The sequence below is a fragment of the Delphinus delphis genome, chromosome 4 (genome assembly GCF_949987515.2).
Source record: "Delphinus delphis chromosome 4, mDelDel1.2, whole genome shotgun sequence".
Lineage (NCBI taxonomy): Eukaryota > Metazoa > Chordata > Mammalia > Artiodactyla > Delphinidae > Delphinus > Delphinus delphis.
Window position 1 is genome coordinate 4,783,855 of NC_082686.1, and position 21,058 is coordinate 4,804,912.

The 21,058-nt window shown below is 46.6% G+C and overlaps 2 protein-coding genes across 2 annotated transcripts in view; one reads left to right on the plus strand and one right to left on the minus strand.

Annotated features, from left to right (window-relative positions):
• Positions 1-21,058, plus strand: part of DSCAM (DS cell adhesion molecule) — a gene marked incomplete at its 5' end in the record, with an annotated part of 743,491 nt that overhangs the window by 78,966 nt on the left and 643,467 nt on the right. The gene's annotated exons all lie outside the window — the stretch shown is intronic.
• LOC132423944 (THAP domain-containing protein 6-like) lies at positions 10,604-11,208 on the minus strand. Its single transcript, XM_060009791.1, has 2 exons — positions 10,948-11,208; positions 10,604-10,822 (listed from the first exon to the last, which is right to left on the minus strand). The coding sequence occupies exons 1-2, from the start codon at positions 11,206-11,208 to the stop codon at positions 10,604-10,606; spliced, it is 480 nt and encodes a 159-aa protein (XP_059865774.1).

Here is a 21,058-nt window from a genome sequence, read left to right on the forward strand (position 1 = left end):
CCAGCACCTGCTCAAAGGGCGCCTGGAAAAAAGAGCCACGTGCTTCTCATGCTGATGAAAGCTCCTTTCCTGATGCAGCCCCTCTGTCCCTTCTGTACTCCGCACACCTCACTAGCCGTTTCCTACTACATCCGTCCTAAGTGTGTCTATCCGCTGACCCGCCCACCCTGTTTAGCCAGGAGACTGCCGCCCTGAGCCCGGGAGTGACACCCACGCCCATCCCCATGCAGCCTTATGTTTATTCCATTCCCTTCCCTTCAAAGGCTGCTTTTTAAATTTTTTTTTCCTAAATCCTTCTAGGGGTTTCCGCAAGAAAAGACTGCCCAGGTCCTCGTATGCTCCTCAACTTGGCAACTTTTTACCTCTTCTTTTATTTTTTACACTGAAATTATGCCCCCAACATGTTTATCATGCTTTCCCTGCTTCTTAGTAACTGTGAAAAAGGTTTCCTAATTAGGTTGTCCATGTTTCAGGGTTTGAAGCTCTGTGCCTCTTCTTATCAGCTGTGTGGTTTGGGCAGCTTACCTAACCGTTCTGTGCCTCAGTTTTCTCATCTGGAAAGTGGGGTTGATAATGACATCTCCCTCCTGTAGGGCTGCTGTGAGAATTAAGTGAGTTTGTGCTCACAGAAGGTTTAGAGCAGCATGTGGCCAGCTGCAGGTGCTGAGTGTTAGCTATTATTTCTTCTCCTGCAGCCCCAACTGTGCTGAGAAGATACAGAGGGCGTCCAGCCCTGAACTGGACCAGTGACTGAGAATATCTCGCTATGATTTCATGGAGAAAACTCACATAACGAGTTCTTGTGGGCAAATTTTGAAGTTGGTGCAAGACCGTCCCTGTATCCCAGGGTCCCAGTCTTGGAAGAGGTACTTACGCATGAATTATGTATCTCCTAGGGCTGGAGCTGTGAGTCCCACCACGCTGCCTTGACACTGTGACCCTAACCTGCCAATAGAGGAAAGAGATGGTGAAAAGGGATGGGAAACTAATGCTAACTTTGGTTTTCATATTTCAATAAATATGAGGAGAAACTGAAAAACTGGAGGGAAGTGGTTTGTTTTGTGATAAGAAAGACCAGTTATGTAACAATTCACTATTATTTCTAGGAAGGTAACGGGTATAATTTAGAGGGTGTTTCTTGGTTTGACTTGCGAAAGAGCTCAGGGTTCTGTGCGGCTAAACACAAGATGCCCGGACAAAGCTGCAAGACCACCTCTCCAGGGGTGAGTGAAGGGGGCCGGCCTAGGACTCGGGGCCTCTGTCGGGTTCTCACTGCATGACGTCGGGCGCTGCTTACACTCAGCCTCTGTGCTCCGGGAGCACAGGACTCGCTTTCTTCTACCCCACGGAGGCAGCACGATGGGCCAGTTTTCATAGCTGAGGTCACCTGTGAGGCTCTGGCCAGGGTGCTCACATTTCCCCAAAGAAAAATGGAGTTTGAGCATTTAAGATGCCACAGCATCTTTTCTAGAAGGTTCCACTCCAAAAGTTCAAACCATTCAGAATATTTATGGGGGAGCAAGTAGTTTATCACAGGGATGTAAATGTCACTGTTTGTTCTGGAATGTTGCAGGTCAGGGGAGGGCATCTGGCTCTGCTCATGGCCACTCAGAGCCTTAGAGGAGATTGAAGTGGGCAGGGGCAGGACCCCCGAGCTTCTAAGGTGGAGACTCCAGTGAATTCATGTGAGCGAATATCCCCCAACCACACTCTAGAGATAGGTCTACTTTTGCAGCCCCAAAACACTTCAGCTTGACATTGAAGGAGATCTTCAACTGCCATGTTTAATGTCAGTCCCTCCGATAATGTCCCCTTTCAGATAATTTCAGCTGTATCCCACATAGACCTCCACCTCCCTTTCCAAAGAAAAAGCAATTTTTCTCATTCTCCGTAAGCTCCTCCCTACCTCCAGGTCATGCCCACGGTTCAACGCTCAACTTCAGTTCCTGGTAACTGCTGGCTTCACTCTGATTACAATCAACACGTTCCTTGGGAAGCCTGTTTTTACCTTGAAACACTTCCAGATCTGGTGAGCAAAGTGCATCAGTGCTTTTAGCAGCAGATGGATTTCTAAATTTACTGGGAAAAGACCTTCATGTGATGTTGGATGAACCTTGTAAACACCTGGAAATGGAAATTGTGTTTGATGAGAATAAACTCAGGTCGGGTTCATTCATTAAGCCCAAAATGCTGGCTGGTCACTTGTCTTGTCCTTACCGGTTATGCCCTGTAGGAATTGCTGGGAGAGATAGAGAATAATCGTTTCTGTTGGTGGAAGACAAGATGGATGCAGTTGTGGCAAGCAGTAGATCAGACGATGCCCATAAAATCACTTGGACGTTTGGATAAAAATACAGGGAAAATGTATGTTACGATGCTGTGCTCAGAATGATCGCATTGCAGTCCCCACCGGGGGTGTCACTGTAAAGTAATGGGGCAGATGGGTGGGTCCCCTTCAGTGGCCCCGAGCTGTAATCTGGGTGCAGGGTGGCCCGGGGGGACCTTGTTTTCTTTGGTGAAGTCGCAGCCTATGTGTTAAAAGCCTGGATGAATTTCTAGAGTCACTTTTACGTTGCTTGGCATTATCAGTAAACATTGGAGTGTTTTATGAGTACTTTTCCACTTAATCACACTGTTTATTATTCTCAAATTTTTTTCTTTTTGCGCCTGTCACCAAACCTCTACATATGTAGAAACACACACACACACACACACACACACACACACACACACACACACACACACACACGGAGAGAAGGAGAGAGGGAGAGGGGGAAGGGGAGGGGAAGGGAGAGAGTGGCGAGCGAGATACCAAGGTTCATGATTGGCAAGCTAACACTATCCAGTGACTGTGGGTTCTACCACTCAGAAGATCCCAAGTGTCCCACGGGGCTGCCATCAGCAGAACTGGCAGTTCCTCCTGCCAATTAGCTGTGTTGCTCGGGACCAAACATTAGCAAGGCTGAAATTAATACCAAGTGATCATTTGCATCTGAAATTGAGTCGGGAGCCGTTGTGAGATTTCTAATCCTGAGGTCACTGTTGTGAATATCATCTGGGCCGGTACTTTAAAGGACTGTTTATTTTCCCAAACGTAAATAGGGCGCATGTTCTTCTCTGCATTTTCCTCCCGTCCTAGCTGCAGAAGTTTGTTTATATACGTCATCCTAAAGGTCAGCCTTCTCAGGCTGAAAAAGAAAGCAGGCATCAGGTGAAGTAGATGAGCCCTGTGCAGGGGGTGTCGGACGTGCGGTGGGCGGGGGCAGGCAGCACTGGTCATCCCGGCCCAGCAGCTGCTTGCTCTCCAGAACCTGCTTTGTGCTTGGCTGTGCGCTTGGCTCAGAGGGATTTGGACCCCGAGTTACCGACAGGATTGTCAGCGCCCTCGTTTTTGCCCTATTCTATTCACGTGTCCGATACTGTCCCCTGCATAGCAGCCTGGGTAGTTATTGTATGAGCTACACCTACAGGCTGAAGACAGCTGCGGTTACTTAACTTGTGCTCATAGAAACAGGAGGGTATGTTGCTTTCCTCAGAGTAAAATTCTTTAGAATTTTATCTTTTATTTTTCTGAACTCACCCCCCGCCACCAAGCTGCTTACATGTTTTTTAGTTGACAGTGAGATACTTTGTGAGTTATTTTCCTTTCTCTTTGCTCGCCCTGCCCCTCAGTCTTGCATAGCTCCAGTTGACTGTCTTTCCTTTTAAAACAGAGAGTGAAAGAATGAAGAGAGCTTTATTGCTACTGTTATTTTAAAAAATTAGCGATGGTGATCAAAACTTGGAAATTGTCATTTCAGGAAGGTTTTCAAGGCTGTGTTTCTCTCCATTTGGTACGTCACCGGCAATAATTTTTCTTGTGATAACAATCATGTGGGAAAAGAATTTGAAATGACCTACTTTGTACACGGTATCAAGCCTCAGTGTTCGTATCGAGTATTGTTACATAGTCTCTCAATGTTTTACTTTATTATGTGTCACCTTCCATTAGGTTTAAGAATGTCATATATCATATTCCGTTCTGATATATATCCATATATACCCAATACATATACAATCAGAAGGATGTGTTTTTATATATAGGGGAAATGGGGAGAATTTCACCTACTTTGCAAATTGGTCCTAACAGTTCATTATTTTTAATAAGTAGCAATCTTACCAGTAGCACTTTCTCACTGTAGATTTAATTAGTCTATTTTTCCCCTCCCTTTCACTAGTTGACAGAGCTGAGAGGAGGGAAACGGCGGCAATTTGAAACCTTGTTAGAAATTTATGGAGTGCTAAAATGTTTCATTCCCAGAGGCTGGCTTGCCAGCTGTCACCGGAATGCACTTGCTGTCTGCCTCCCGGCCGGTCTGGGAAGGCAGGGTGGAGGCGGGCTGCACATGTGTGCACGGCGTTGCCTAAATGATGCTCTCTGTAATTAGCCCGGGGTGGAGGGGAGCTAATTATTTTCCCCACAATTGATCAGTAAGTAATTCCCCACTATTGGTGTGTAAGATGCACAATAAAGGGGCATCCAGAGATCAAGCCCTTTCACTGGCTTTAATAAACACACTGGCAGCGCAGTGCGAGGGATTGTCTTTGGTCGTGGATACCAAATGACCACCCATCTTATTGGTGGCCTCCAGCAAATACTTAACCTATTTCTAATAAGATGACCCTGAACTAATTTCTTCTGGAGAAAATCCCTTCCTGAACATTTTACAAGATGTCAAAGATGGTCTTGTGAGGGGGCCATACCCTACCTGCAATGACTGGATTACCCTCGCCCAAATTCTTTACCCCACCGCTGTCCAAAGCCTCACAATTCTTTCTCAGGGGACACTCTTTGAGTTGTTGTTCTTAACTGGAGATGTCACTTGTGGCCACAGACACCCTGGAGAATAAAGAATTCATAATAAAGGTGTGGATGGCTCACACAGAGCTCTGGGCTTGGGGGGAGGGTTACACTTGACGGCAGACAGGTGGAGACCACACAGGAAGACCAGCAGGGCTGACCAGGGACCAGAGGGGCCTGGCAACTCCTTAGAAGTTTGCCTCCAGTCTGGCCTTGCTCTGTGCAGGGTGGAGCCCGGGGGTCTGAGGGGCAGCATCCTCTCCTGGTGCCAGAACGCCTCACTGGGAGAGGGGCAGGTGCCCGGCCATCTTTGCTTTAATATCCATGCACCCAGAGATGGCAACAACACTGATTAGGAAATGATGCTCTAAGCCCCCTCCCCAGCCCCAAACTAACAGTTAGTGTGAAATACTTCTGGTGGCACAGAACCCTGTGACAAGTTCTTTTTTTTTTTAAATCTTACTTTCAATGTACCAGATCACTGTCTAATTAAGAGCTCTATTATCTGCCCTCATTTGCTAGGGCTGTTGTAACAAGCGCCACAAGCTGGGGGACTTAACAGTAGACTTTCAAGGTGCTGGCTTCCTTAGAGGCCTGTGGGAGAAGACTGAGTTCCATGCCTCCTGACTCGCAGACGGCCGTCTTCCTGTTCACATGGCCTCCCCCTGTCTGTGCCCAGGTTTCCCCCTTTTCATAAGGACAGAGTCAGATCGGATTAGAGCCCACTCGCAATGACCTCATTTTACCTTGATGACTTCTGTAAAACCCTATCTTTAAATGAGGTCACATTCTGAGCTAATGGGGGTTATGATTTCAATACTTGTATTTTGAAAGGACACAGTTCAGTCCACATACTCTCCATTCATTTATCCAAACACTATATGTCAAACGGCCATCAAGGGGCTTCCCTGGTGGCGCAGTGGTTAAGAATCCGCCTGCCAGTGCAGGGGATATGGGTTCGAGCCCTGGTCTGGGAGGATCCCACATGCTGTGGAGCAGCTAAGCCCGTGTGCCACAACTCCTGAGCCTGTGCTCTAGAGCCCACGTGCCACAACTACTGAGCCTGCGAGCCGCAACTGCTGAAGGCTGTGAGCCTGGAGCCCATGATCCACAAGAGGAGCCACCGCAATGAGAAGCCCACGCACAGCAACAAAGAGTAGTCCCCACTCGCCGCAACTAGAGAAAGCCCGTGCACAGCAACAAAGACCCAACGCAGCCAAAAATAAAAAATAATTAATCAATTAATTTTTAAAAAATCACTTAAAAAAAAACAAAACGTCCCTCAAGGACAAGGCCCTGTGAGGTTCAAAACTTTTGAAGATACAGCTCCTGGCCTATGAGTCCACAACGCCCTCTGTGGGTCATGGCACATGTGGGTGCCCATGTAGGCCCCCAAAATGCCCATGTCCTAATCCTGGAACCAGTGATGATGCTACCTTACATGACAGTCAGGACTTTGCAGATGGGATTGAGTTAAGAGCTTGAGTGGGGAGGTTATCTAGGCAAGCCCAGTGTAGTCACGGGGGTCCTTACAAGAGGAGAGCAGAAGGGCAGGGGATGGAAGGAGAGAGAGACAGAGCGAGGAGATGGAAGAAGGGGCCACAAGCCAAGGACTGCAGGCAAAGACAAGGAAGCGATCCTCCTCTGCAGCCTTAGGAAGGACCGTCTCTGCCCACCCATGTGGTCTTCTAACCTCTAGGACGGTGAGATAATAAATCTGTTATTTAAAGCCACAAAGTATGTGGTGATTTGTTACAGTGGCAAATAGGAAAGTAATGCCGGTACCAAGCTGGTGGGCTTGGAGCATGCCGGAGCTGTACTTGGGTTTAGCGAAGTTGCATAGAGTAATGGATGATAACGCCCACTACCTGGAAAGAGCATAGACAAAGCCTAAGACTTGATTTGGAGTCACTCACTAACAATTTCAAGCCCCCATCCAGGTTCCACGCAATTCAGATACCAGACCAGCTTGTTCCATGGGAGTTGGCAGGTTACAGATGGGATGGAGGCATTGAAGCTAGGAAGGTAGAAATTCAGCAGTGATTCCTGCATCGTAGCAGGGAAAGGGGAGGAGCTGAGTACCAAGCTGTGGTCCAGGAATCTCAAGATTGTAAATAAGTCCTTCCATCCATTTTGAAGCCCCGCCCAAAGCTCCACGGTCTATCTGCCTATCTGTCTTTCTGTCTCTCTCTCTCTGCACACACACCCACTGGGGTTGTGAGATTGAGTTGGCACCCAGCAAGGTGTCTTGGGGAACCCTGTTCTACTTAAGCCAGAGCACCAGCTGGGAGGATGAAGGGGTGGATAGGAAGGTCAGTTTGGGGGTCGGGCACAGCAGGTGGAGATGCAGGAGGGCTGGGTGCTGTCATGGGTACAGTTGGCGCACTGTTCCCCAGAGACCCTGTCTCATGGAGCTCCAGGAACAGAGGACAGCCATGCAAGACATTGGCCAGTGGGGACGGAGGGGGTCACAGAGAATCTCTGCAGCAGAATTGCCACAGCTGCAGTGATTTTTCTGGCTCTTGCCTGCCTGACTATGGCAAAACAGTGACGCTGCTGATTGGCTTCGAGTGTCTGTAAGTGGCAACTTTTAACTCTGAATGGCCTGCAGCTGAGGCCCCTAGGGTCCGGTTGAAAGAGCATTGTCTCTGGGGCAGGGCTGGCTGGGAAGCAAATCCGAATTCTGCTCTATATGATGCATGGATTTTTGTGCAGGTTACAGTGCCTCTCTCAGCCTCAGTTTCCTTATCTCAAAAAATGGGAATAATCTTGTAATACTTGGAGCAGGATTGAGACAAGGACCAGTGGAATCAATGGGTGTGAAAGGATCAGATGCAGTACCTGATTCTAAATGGGGATCGGAGAGGTGAATTCTGCCTCTCGCCACCTCCCTCCTTTGGGGTGTGGAGGGCGACGGCTGGACTTCGATGCTGAGACGGGGCCGGGGGAAGGTGGTGCTGAAAACATAGGCACCACCTCGTGCTGTGCGTTGACCGCCACCAGGGAGCACCTCAGAGATGGGGAGATGGTTGTAGGCAAACTTCGACCACTCGTATTTGTGTCGGACTTAGCCGGTTCTCCTGCTTGTATAGCAAGGGCTGTGGGGTCCACCAGGCCAACAGCCAGGGCAGCAGTCTGAGAACTGGACCAGATCTGTGCCGAAGGCAGCACCGAAGGGTCTTAGCACCACAAGTCCCTGTTGACGTGAGTATTAATCTTTAAGAACGCTCCCTGGAGTCCCCCAACTAGAAGAGGAAGAGGCTGAGACAGGTGAGCCAGCTTTTCTCAGTATCATGGGTATTTATCAGTGATTGGAAGGGCGTAGGGGAGACACGCACACACTTTCGAGGTTGTTCAGCTGGTTATTTTCATCAGGCTTCAAAAAGATGTCAGCCAACAGAGAGAGACTCCAAAGTGCCGTGAGGCACCCAGAGTAGAGTTGGCTGCAAGGCTGCCATGATGTTGGAAGAATTAGGGGGTAGTGAGGGGTCTTGATTGTTGGGGTTTTGGGGAGTGGTGGGAGGTGAGATGGGACACTCCGGGTGGAATTAGAATAAGAAAGTTTGAAAGGCTGAGGGGTGTGGAACCTGGGATCCCCCTGGGCGATTAGTTCTCGTTCTAGAAGGGACTCAACACCCCGGAGGTGGGATGGGGCAAAGACAGAGATCTGGGCTGGGAAGGAGCTGTTGTGATTTCTCCCTCCCACATGGTCCTATCCCCCCAGTCCACACCCCAGTCCTCCTGTCAGGCAGCCCTGTGTAGCCTAGACCCCTCTGCTCTGAGGATCGTCACAAGTACATTGGAGTTCTTTGGGAGTAATTTATTAACTAGGATGCACGTTTGGGTGCAGCCAGACGAAGAGCTACAGATCAGATGTCTGCCTTAACACCACCTGCTAGAGTAGGAGTGTGTCTTGACCAGGCCTTCTGAAGAAGCCTGTTTCTCCTGAATTTCTGCCAGGCATGTCTTGGCTGGAAGAAAGACAAGCCCACTTGGGATGTAAAGTCTCCCTTAGGAGCTGGGTTAGCACCTTGCTCTCCCAAGGTGTCCAGGGCGGCTCTCCTGGTCCTCAGGCAAGCAGGCAGCTGACTGCAAAGCCACAGTGGGCCCCGGAGAAGGATAGGTGTTAGCAAAGGGATTCATTCACTTTTATGCCAGAAGTGACTGCACCTCCTCCCATCTGTATCTCAGTTTCAGTTTCTTATTTTGTGATCTTTCTTTCTTCTCCGGGTTCTTTTTCTGTGTTTCCCAGAATATATATACATATTAATTTCCTAGGCTGCTATGACAAAGTACCACAAGCTGAGTGCCTTAAAACAAAAGATATTGGTAGTTCCAGAGTTCTGGTGGCCAGTAGTCTGAAACTGAGGCGTTGGCAGGGTTAGTTCCTTCTGGCCGCTCTGAGGGGGGTCTGTGCCAGCCCTCAATCCCGGCTCCTGGTGGCTGCCAGCAGCCCTCGGTTTATGGCTGCATCACTCCATTCTCTGCCTCTGTCATCACATGATATTCTCCTGGTGTGTCTGTCTCTGCATCTCTGGAACGTTGGTTATGTCTGTTTCCAAATAAGTTCACATTCATAGGTACTGGGGATTAGACCTTGAACTTACCTTTTTGGGAGACACATTTCTTCTCATGACACTATACGTACAGAGTCCTGCACACAAAACAATGTCAGGCATATAGGGAGGGTTCAGCCATGCCTTGGTGAACAGATCAACGAAAACCAGGCGTTAGAAGGCAAAGGAAGAGAACATTGCAGATCATTCTCAAACCACCCATTTAAAGGGCTTCTGTGGGGATGGCTGGGTTGGCTGGGCCTCTACTTGTGTTTCTTAGCTCCCAGGGGGCTAGCCTAGCTTGCCCACGTGGTGGTCATCCCATGTCTCCAGCAAATTCCAGTGCACAGGCAGTTTTCAGGCCTTTGCTTGCATCATGTTTGTAAATATCCCATTGCTTAAAGCAAGTCACATGGCCAAGCCCAGATTCAAGGACTTGAGAAGAAGACACTTCTTCATGCGAGGAGCTGCAGCCGCATTGCAAAGGCCAAGTACAGAGGGGTGGGAAAGTTTACTGCAACCATTTTTTGCGGGTAATCAACCATAGGTTTTGATCAACATGATCTCTTGTATATGCAGTATAGTAAAATATGTATATATTGCCACTTGGTTGATAACTTTCTTCACAGAGCTGTAGAATATTCTAGAAATTAATTGCACAGGCTTGCAAGCTACATGGCCTGGGTTGCAGTTCTGGCTCCAAGACATACAAACTGTATGACCTTTGACCGACCTTTCTGTGCCTTAATTTCCTTGTGTATAAAATGGGGATAAAAATACCTCCTTCCTAGGGATGTGGGTGGTAAGGATTAAGTGAGTTAAAATATGAAAGTGTTTAGTACGTACTTAGCATGTGGCAACCGCTAAATAAATGCTATATGTTTTGTTTTGTTTTGTTTTGCGGTACGCGGGCCTCTCACTGTTGTGGCCTCTCCCGCTGCGGAGCACAGGCTCCGGACGCGCAGGCTCAGCGGCCATGGCTCACGGGCCCAGCCGCTCCGCGGCATATGGGATCCTTCCGAACCGGGGCACGAACCAGCGTCCCCTGCGTCGGCAGGCGGACGCTCAACCACTGCGCCACCAGGGAAGCCCTGACGGATATTATTTAATGATGGTGATCATTTTCTGGAAAGCTGTACCAATATCAATTTTAGGTAGAACATAACGTGAAATTATTTCATGAAATATAGTTCATACGCTCCTGACATCACTCCCGACAGAAAACTTCCAGTCTGTTTGCTGTTTCTTGGCAGATGAGACATTCATCCTTTAGTTCCCTGATTGTCTTCCTCAGTGATTTTTGGAAACGTTTTTCTCCGTCTAAAACATTCCGCAGACTTTTCTTGGTATCCCCTAGCTCGCTGATCATTTGATCTAATTTATGCTTAAGTTTCTTTGGACTGTCCATTACACTGTAGCTATGCTCAAAAATGACCTGGGACTGGAATTCCTCCATACACGAGGAAGCACCAGCAAGGTGGTGGCTGTGATTTGTGACTGGAAGGGCTTGAGGGTGAAGTTTTTCCTACAGTGAAGCTTTTCTCTTTTCCCCTGTAAGTGAGATGGGGAATTAGAAGGTATGACTCTAGGTTTCAGTTTAATATTGGGAGCGCTTCTGTCAAAATCTTTCTTAAAGTGCCTTGAACACAACACATCTCCTTTTTTAGGCTCCCAAATCAGGTCTTTTCTTGCTAATACCCATTTTCTTTTGACATTTTCATCTGTGGGGAATATGCGAAATGTCAGTCCTTTTAACCTAGAATTTGGTAAACAGCGAGAAGCACATCCAATGGCCAAGCAAGATTTCACCATGGTTTTAGCGACTCATACCAGAACGTTAGCGGCGAAGGCAGCGACTAACGCTCACGACAGAGATTGCGCCTCCCCTCGCTTTCATCCCATCAGCCCTCTTGGTTTGCTGTTGAACTCACCTGTCCGCTAATGTGTGCATGGTGTGTGTGTGTGTGTATGTGTGTGTGTGTTGTACGTGGTGTTGCAACAGGGAGGACAGGATAGTGGCAGGGTCAGCAGAACGATGGAGCCTGGGTCCAAGGTGTCTGGGGAAGGTGACTGGGAAGATGTCGGTGCCTCCACCTGGGCCCGGCCTGGGAGGAGGTGGCTTGATGATGAGAAAGACTCGGCCACTCTTCCTTCCCATCTCTGCACTGCCATGGTCATTGATTCACTGCCCCCAGGAACGAAAAGAAATGCCAAACGGTCGCACAACCCCTTTCACTTTGCAGATGGAAATTTGAAAATGCAGTGAGGCTTAGTGGCAAATTCCAGGTCACAAAGCTCGCACGTGCAGAATGTGCATGTGAAGGGTGCAGACTTTTGGCTCTGCTGCAGTGGTAGTGCAGGTTCTTGTTTGTCTTAATTCATTCTACAAAGCATTGTTTTTTAAACATTTTACTTCTTGACTCTTCAGTTGCCCTTTGTATGCATATCAGGTGTGTGTTCCCATTAGGCTGATCTATAGCATAATTTCTACACTAGAAAAGGGAGTTAAATAGAGCACTGAGATGACTGTACTCATCTTACGGTTATTTAAAAGCAATTACTACCATTAGTTGGAAGTGCTACCTCAGGCTACTGATAGTAATGTGCACCTAACAATCCAATTAGTTTGTAAATGGATTCGTTTATATCTTGACCACTGCGTTTGCTTTCAATTCAGTATTATATAGATCTAAAGAGCGTCACTTGTATCCGTTTATACTTTGTATAATGTGTTGCTTCATCTTTAAGTAGAGGATTTACTCATTCCCTTCCCCCATGAAATGTTACTTCATTTATATTTTTGCTTCCTAAACTATGATTCATGTCTTTTTAAGTTCCATAATCCTTATTAAATCATTTTAGCTCTTTCTGTAGTTTTCAGGATTTCTAGCTGGTTTATATTCAGTATCCTTTGAGGTACAATCAAAGGTGATACTGTAACATCAGATCACATGCCAGCCCAGCCCTGTCTAAAAGCAACTTTCTGTGATGATGGAAATGTTCTAGAACATTAGGCCACTTAGTGGCTCGTAGCCACTAGGCAGATGTGATCCGAAGCACTTGAAATGTGGTTAGAGTGACTAAGGAGTGGAATTACTAATTTTATTTAACTTTCATGGATTTGAATTTAATAGTCACATGCAGCTGTTGGCTGCCATATGGGATGGCACGGTTCTGGAGAACAAAGGACTGTAGATAAGCTATGGAAGGTTTTGACCCCTCCAAGGCTCTTTGTCACCCAGAGATAGAGTCTTAGTGTCACCACACTGGACTCACCTGGTACAACCAGATTTTCCCTGGAGAAGGTCATTTTCTGGTATCTGAGAGGTCAAGGGAAACCTCCTGATACATGAAATTGGATGGGTTCTTGTAGATACTCTCCCCAAATATATAAGTGCTTAAGTAAAACAGTTTGTTCATCAAGCACCTGCCATGTAGCAGGAACACGGACAGGCTGGCTTCCCAAAGGCCTGGTGTCCAGGAGAAGGAAGCAAAATGCACGTTTACCTGAGCTTCGCACACAGTGGAGGCCCAAGGGCTGATTGTGTCTACTCAGGTGTGGCGTACCTGACGAGGTGTTAGATACTTTGGACCATAGTTTATCCCGTTGTTTGACATCCATTACCTCATTCATTCAGTCAACAGATGTTTATTGAGTGTCTAGTATATAATATTTGCTGGGGATAACTAGTTAAGCACAACAAACTCATTCCTTCCTCCATTTACTTATTTGCTTATCTATCAATCTATCTACAACCTACCTACCTGTCTATCTGTCTATCTGTCTAGCCATCTGTCTATCATCTAATTTGTTTATTTCCTTGAGCTTTATTCACAGGGCTACCATTGAACATTTGCATTCTTATCCAGTGTTATAACAATGTTTTAAAGATAACTGCACGTTTTCTCACATATTGTTTCAAATCTCGGTGTTCATGCCAAAGTGTCAGATGTCAATGGAGCCAAAGGTAATTTTTCCTGAGGAAGAGTATTTAGCGGAGTCTCTGCCTCATGACGCCCTTTTCAGCTGTGGGAGCCCGTGAGGACCCACGTGTATGTGGGCGGTGAGGGCAGCTGCTCTCAGGCAGGAGGGAGAGCTGAACTGGCTTTTGAGAAAAGGAGGGGCGCAGCAGAAAGGAAGCACCCGCTCTTAGCAGAGGCTTTGGGAATTCATTCTCCCCTCTTGATACAAACCCCCATGCTACTAAGTCAAATTCCGTGGTTTGTGTAATGCATTAGAAGATTTATTTTTTCATCATTGCCACGTACAAAGCGCTGTCGGCGGATACAAAATCAGAGATGACCGTCACCTGCTTCTTCCCTTGGCTGTTACAGCTCAGTCTCTTGGGGTGAGTTTTGCCATCCAGTTGGGCTGTGGGGCAAGAATAAGTAAACTGATTTTGCTGCGCAGTGAGTTTGTAGTACGGCCAAGAAAGCAGAACAGAGAGCACTGTATCAGTCGTGGGACCGTATTTGAAATCCCGTATTATGAATATTGGATTCCAAAGAGGTGATGTGGTCTGGTGTGCTCTAAATGATTTTTCTTGTCTTTTTACAAATTTTTTTTAATATTAACATATGTCGTGAATTTTTAAATTAATTAATTAATTTATTTATGGCTGTGCCGGGTCTTTGTTTCTGTGCGAGGGCTTTCTCCAGTTGCAGCGAGCGGGGGCCACTCTTCCTTGTGGTGCGCGGGCTTCTCACTATCGCGGCCTCTCTTGTTGCGGAGCACAGGCTCCGGACGCGCAGGCTCAGTAATTGTGGCTCACGGGCCCAGTTGCTCCGCGGCATGTGGGATCTTCCCAGACCAGGGCTCGAACCTGTGTTCCCTGCATTGGCAGGCAGATTCTCAACCACTGTGCCACCAGGGAAGCCCTACAAATTTTTTACACTAATAAAATGGGTGTGTAGAACCCTTGCCGAAGTTAAGAAACCGAAGGGTGTCCTTGAAAATTCCCATGTGCTCCTCTCCAATCACACCCCCTCCCCCAGAGGGAACCTCACTCCTGAATTTGATGTTAGTTAATCCTTGCTTTTCTTTGTGGTTGTGTCAACATGTGTTCGTAGCCCTAAGTAATATCTTGCTAAGATGTGCATGCTCTTGAACTTTATGTAATTAGAATCACAAAGGAGGTGTTCTTCTGGGACTGGCTTTTTTCTCAACATTATTGCTTTGAGATGTATCCATGATGGTGTGTGTAGTTCGTTCTTCCATCCAACAAATAATTATCTGTGCAATTGCTGTGCCCATTGATTCTAGGTCTGGAGCTAGAGAGCAAACAAAACAGCCAACCCAGTGTCCTAAGGTAGCTTCATTCTTGTGCATGAACAGGATAAATAGACGGTATAGCTGGTTAGATGATAATTGGTGTCAGGGGAAAACTGAAGCAGTGAAGAGTAATTTTAGGGGAGATGTGGAGTTTCAGATGGGAGGCTGAGGAGGGGACATTTGTGTGAAAACCTGGGGATGGTGAGGGAGAGGGTCAGGGAGATGTCAGGGGAAGAACTTCCCAGGCAGAGCAAACAGGAAGTTCCAAAGCCCCACAGCAGTGTTGAGTCAGGTGTGTTTCGAGTACTGTAAGGAGGCCTCTGTGGGGAGAAAGCAGGGTGACCAAGGGGGTGCAGATGGAGGAGATGAGGACCAAGAGAGAGTGGGAGGTGTTGGAGCAGAGTGACATTCTGTGACCAGAGTTCTGACCAGATTTCTCTGTCCATCGCGTGGAGCTCGCAGACAAAACAGGCATTGCAGTCCTGCTAAGGAGCGGTGATACGGATGCGGTGGAAGGGGGTCGTGTTTCGGTTGAGCGTTAGGTTTTCCTGATGAATGGGATTTGCGGTGACAGAGAAAGGACGATTGCTTTCAGGTGCTGCTTGTGGTGATGGGGAAGCCGGAGAGAGGAGAGATTGGAGGGCAGGTAGGGAAGGACCAGGGCTCACTTAGGGGCCTGTCCGCTCTGCGAAGCAAACCCAACATCCTAGTGCAGATGGGAGGATGCAGTTGGGCATAGACGTTTGGAGTTCAGATGAGAGGTCTGGGCTAGAACGAGACATTAGGAGATGCCAGCCTAGAGATACCATTAAAAACCTTCAGCATGGGTGATCATCAAGGGAGTGAGTATAAATAGGGAAAAGGTCCCAGACTGAGTGCAGAGACACTTCAACATTCAGGAAACGAGAGGGAATCCTCAAAGGAATCTGAGTAGGAGCCTCCAGAGGCTTCTGGTCAGAGGGCGACCGGGCATAATCAGTAGCGTCGAACATTCATGTCATGCTGGGGTGACATGTGGGCCATGGTGACGTCTATAAGAGTGGTTCTGGTGGCGCGGTGGGGAGAAATCACCTGCTTAGGAGGTGAGAATAGAAGGCTGAGGGGGAAAGCGGAGCTAAGGAAGGATTTGAGATGAGAGGGTAAGATGGGTGCGATAACCTCTCAGCCGTACGCTGTTAGGAATGATCTCGTAGAGAAATGGAATTCAGTGATTTGAAAAAGAAAAATGTAATTCTGTGAAATGCCTACTAATGCCTTTAGCCCATTTGTTATTGGATTGTTTATCTTCTTCCTCTCTCTCTTTGTAGTTTATTATATATTCTTTATACTAATTCTTTGTTCGTAATAGGGTTGCAGATGCTGTAAGTTTCTTCCCATTTGTGCTTTATATTTCACCTTTTTGCTGTTTTTCTTGATGAACAGGTGCTCTCAGATTAATTTTCCAATTTTTGATTGGTGTTCTTTTCTTTAAAAATGTGTTCCTACTACACATTTCCTATTTTTTTTTCCAGAATAGTTTGTATTGACTTGCATTTCATTAAGCCCTTAATTTACCTTCAGTTGATTTTTGTACAGTGAGAGATAGGGATTAAATTTTGTTTACCTCCATATGGTAACAAATAGTCCCAGCGTTATTTCCTGAGTGTCTCTTCTTTTCCTTTCTTCCCTCCTGTGTAGTGCAGGTCTCTTCTGGCCTCTCGTTGGCTCCAGAGACCCACTGGTCCATCCCCGCACCAACAGCCCACTGGTTCAATTACCGTGGTTTATAACTAGTCTTGTTATCGGGTAGAGTGAGTCCTTGCTGTTCTTGGCTATTTGGACTTTTGTGTAAATTATGAAGTAAGATATTCGAGTTTCTCTGAAAAGCCTTTTAGAATTTTGATGAGACATTACAACATTGTGCTTAAGAAGACTCTGACCCTAATATGCTTAGCATAGAATTCTGGCTATACCTCGTACCCGCTTTGTGTCTCAGTTTCCTCATCTGCAAAACAGGGATGACAAAGATACTTCCTCATAATGAGACGAGTAAAGAGTTACTGGCTGTGAGGCCCTCAAACATCCTCTGGTATATGGGAATCGCTGAGTATAAGGTGTCATCATTATTGTTATTTTTTATTGCAATTTCTTTTAAACTGTTGATCAGTTTAGGGAATGTTGACCTCTTTATACCACAAAGACAAATTTTGAGGGATTTAGGGAAAGTTCCTCAGACCCAGGACTTGTGAGAGATCCTAAGACTTTCTTACCACGTAGAAACGTGATATCTGAGTAAGTCTCTGTGGCATGAAATCATTTTACTGATGTAATTATAGATTATAAAGTAAATTTTATCAAATTTTATTTATAATAAATAAATAAAATTTACTTGTTTGTTAGTTTTTAGAATAATTTTTCTGCATGTCAGATTTTACTTTTTTATACAAACCAGATTTTTCCCTTCTGATATGAGCAAATTCTCACTGCATTTTTTGGGGTGATGTGAATTCAACCCCTCCGGTAGGTTAACCCCTCTTATTATGTCAGGGTAGAGAATGAGTAAAAAATAATATACTTTGTGGAGAGAATTTTCTCATTTTCTGGGACTTGTAAGGACCTTATTTGTTCCAGGTGACAAGTTTCAAGTGGGATAAAAGGCCATTATTTGTGAGAAATGGCAGCTCAGATAGAGCAAAGTTGCTGCCAGGAGTTGATGATGCAGAAACAATTTCTTTGGGGCAAGACTGTATTGAATGGCGAATTATTAATGGCATTTAACCGTGTTATGGCTGTATGAACAGTGTCTGTGGGACCGCCCACCACATTCACTTGTGGGATGGGCTGCTCTTTGCAGGTTACTCTAAAAAAAAGCTCTTCAAAAGTGATTGCTTCAGACACTCTGCTTTCAGGCCATAAAGGTCAGTAATCAGTAACCCGTTATGCTCCAATCAGAGCAGAATTTTAAACTCAATGCAAAAGCCTTCTACAGTGATATTCAGTTAATTTGTTGAGTGGAAGGTACCTTTTGGGAATCGTACTTATGAGTCAAGCAGACATGGGTTCAAACTCTGCTACTTACCAGGTGGGTGATTTGGAGGACATTACGTAACCTCTCCTGTAATTTACTTTCATCTTTAAAACTGAAATGATGGTGATGGTGATGGTGCACATAATGATTTTGGTGATGAAGACGTGATGACGATGATGGTGATTGTGACGATGAGATCCCCTTTCTCACATGATCGTTGTGAGGTTGAGACCTAATCCACGTAAAGTAACCAGCGCAGAGCCTGGCCCGTTAAATTTCAGGTGCCCTTAGCCTCTCTCCCAAACCGACTACTCTTGTTCTGGATTTTCTTTATTTGGGCATAAGTATATCAGTTTTATATTGCTGCCGCATCAAATAATTATAACCTCGGTGACTTAAAACAACACATCTTTATTCTCCTATAGCTTGGAGGTCAGAGGTCTGAAATCAGGTTCACTATCAGGTGTGTCGAGGGGTGTTCCCTCCAGAGGCTGTAGGAGAGTGTCCATCCCCTTGCCTTCACTTTCTCTAGAGCTGCATTCCTGGGCTCCTAGCGCCTTCTTCCACCTCTGAAGCCCACAGGGTAGCATCCTTTTTCCCTGGTCTCATTGTTTTCCTCTTCTGTATCAAATCTCCCTTTGTCGCTCTCTCGTAAAAACACTTGTGACTGCATTTATGGCCAAACAGATAATCCAGGAAAATCTCACCATCTCAAGATCTTTAATCACATCTGCAAAGTTCTTGTCACCATATAAGAAAACATTGACTGGTTCCAGGGGTTAAGACCTGCATATCTTTGGGGGCCCTTATTCAGCCTACCACCCTAAGAATAAAGTAAGTTCAAAGTGAAAACACTATATGATGGTACCAGTTCATTAAAAAATAAAACCACCATGCTCAGCAAAGTCATATTCCATGTCACGTCCCTCATCAATTAAAAAATGGAGTGATTATACATAACAGAGTGATAAGAAAATCAGTTCACTGGCCTAGAGCCTGCTGGGACTCCCTGGGAAGCCATTGGCAGTGCCAAGATTAGAGGCTAAAGCTACTTGGAAGCTATATACTCTGCATCTTTAGGGGCCAAGATTACCTTGGGCTTCAACCTCGGATACTGTGTGTGGCTTTACCGGTTGTATATGAAGTTGTGAAGGACACCCACTGGAGTTATGCAGTGCACAACTAGTGTGGCTGTAAGTGGTGGACTCTGTGATGCCCACCAGACTATACACTCCAGAAATGTGTGGCCATGTCTGTCTTGTATCCCCACTACCCACCACAGTGCTTGGCATAGAAGAGGCACTTGTATTTGGGGAAACAAAGGAATGAAAAGATGGGTGTTCCATCTGAGAACCACCAAGTAACTCCGCAGCTGTGGTACCCAGAAGCGTAGTCTCTCAGCATTGGCTGCACATTAGAATCATCTGAGAAAGATCTTTAAAAAGAAAGTTCTGGGCCTGGACTCTGTTTACAAAGTTCTGATGTATGTGGTGTGGGTGGGGCCGTGGTATTACCACTGTTTTTACAAACATCCCAGGTGACTTTACCGTGCAGCCAAGCAGCTAACGGTTGGTCTAGAGTAGTGGTTCTCAAACTTGTCCATTAGAATCACCTGGAGAGCTTGTTAGAATGCAGGTTTTCTGATTCGCTTGGGGGCTGAGCTATCCATTTCTAACAAGCTCCCGCCTCAGGCTCATGCTGCTGCTCTAGGGACCGTACTTGGAGAACCACCGCTCTGGAGTGCAGTAGGTAAGTCTGCTTAACGTGCGCTGGGGTGAACAGCTGGGGCACCATTCTAGAAGAGAATTTGTGTGTGTACGTGTGTGTGCGTGTGTGTGTTTGTGCACACACAAGAGATATTGAGCACCCACTCTGCACAGTTGAGATATCTAATTTTATTCCTTCTATCCAACAGCCTGCCAAGGTAGGCATGTTTAACCTTCAGTTTTCTAGCTGACAAACTAGAAAACCAGGGAGGTGAATTTTGCTTGAGTCACGTTTCCTCTTTTCAGTATGTCACAAAGTCACACCCTCCAGAGACTAGAGACATTTTCACTATTCTGTGCTCAGCTTTTTCTCCATTTCTGATCACGGCTCCTGTCCTGACCTTGGTGACTGCCGTGAGAGGGCCCGGGGAGATTATTCTAGCCCCCACTTACTCTGTATAAGGGGAACAGCCTCTGTCCTCCTTGCACAGCACACGTCGCTGCTTAGCTAAAATATCTTTTTTTTTTTTTGCTGTACGCGGGCCTCTCACTGTTGTGGCCTCTCCCGCTGTGGAGCACAGGCTCCGGACGCGCAGGCTCAACGGCCATGGCTCACGGGTCCAGCCGCTCTGCGGCATGTGGGATCTTCCCAGACCGGGGCACGAACCCGTGTCTCCTGCGTCGGCAGGCGGACTCTCAACCACTGCGCCACCAGGGGAGCCCAGCTAAAATATCTTGAATCGACTTGAATAGAGACACTGCACGCTGACTGACACTTGGGAAATGACAGCCATTTGAAATTTGCTGAGCTTAGCATCATTCTCCACTTCTGATATTTTGACTAGGACTTTGTAAGTTACAAGAGACATTTTTCAGGACCATACCACCTATCTCAAAGCCTCTGGGCACAATTTCAAAGGACTCCCTCCTTGCTGGCTGCCCTTCCTGGTTTTCTGAGCCCTCCTCTCATTCCCAATGTCCCTACCACCCAGAAGTCTATGGTCTCCAGCCTCCCTTGCTTGGGTCAAAAACCTGGGCCCCATCCAGATGTATCCCAAACCTCCCTTTCATCTACTTTATCCAAACTGACATTGTCTGTTCTTGAAACACACAGCAACACGCGGCTAATGCAGAAGATTCTGTGATTAAAGTAGTTTGCACTCAGATGTAAATAAGGCTTGATGCTCAGTGGAAGTCTTAAATTTAACGAGGAGCTTGTAGTGACTCTCGTATATGGGACTATATGTGGTTAGGGGATGCCTGTGGACAGCAAATGCTGTGGACAGTTTCCTGACCTCCTTACCTGGACTGCCCTTAGTTTGATGGGGACTAAACAGAGGGTTTGAGGTTTCTGACCAAATCATCACCCCCTCTGCTCACTTTAGCTTTGCAAGGAGGCTGCAGAGAGCCCTGTCGTACTTGAGCTGGCGTGGCTCAAAGCTAACTGTGAATACTTGAAACTTCACAGCTCAAATATGGAAGAAGACCTTCTTCTGAATCTGTTTTTCCCTCCTTACGAGGACTTCACGGGGCATAATTGTAGGCCTTTCAAGCAGTCGCTTTAAAAGGTTGTTGGCTACAGGGCTTCCCTCTGCTCACATCCCGTTGTTCCTACAGTCCTCGGGATAGAGGCTGGTAAAAGTTTGCTTATAAAGGTTTGCTGTGGCTCTTGGTTGA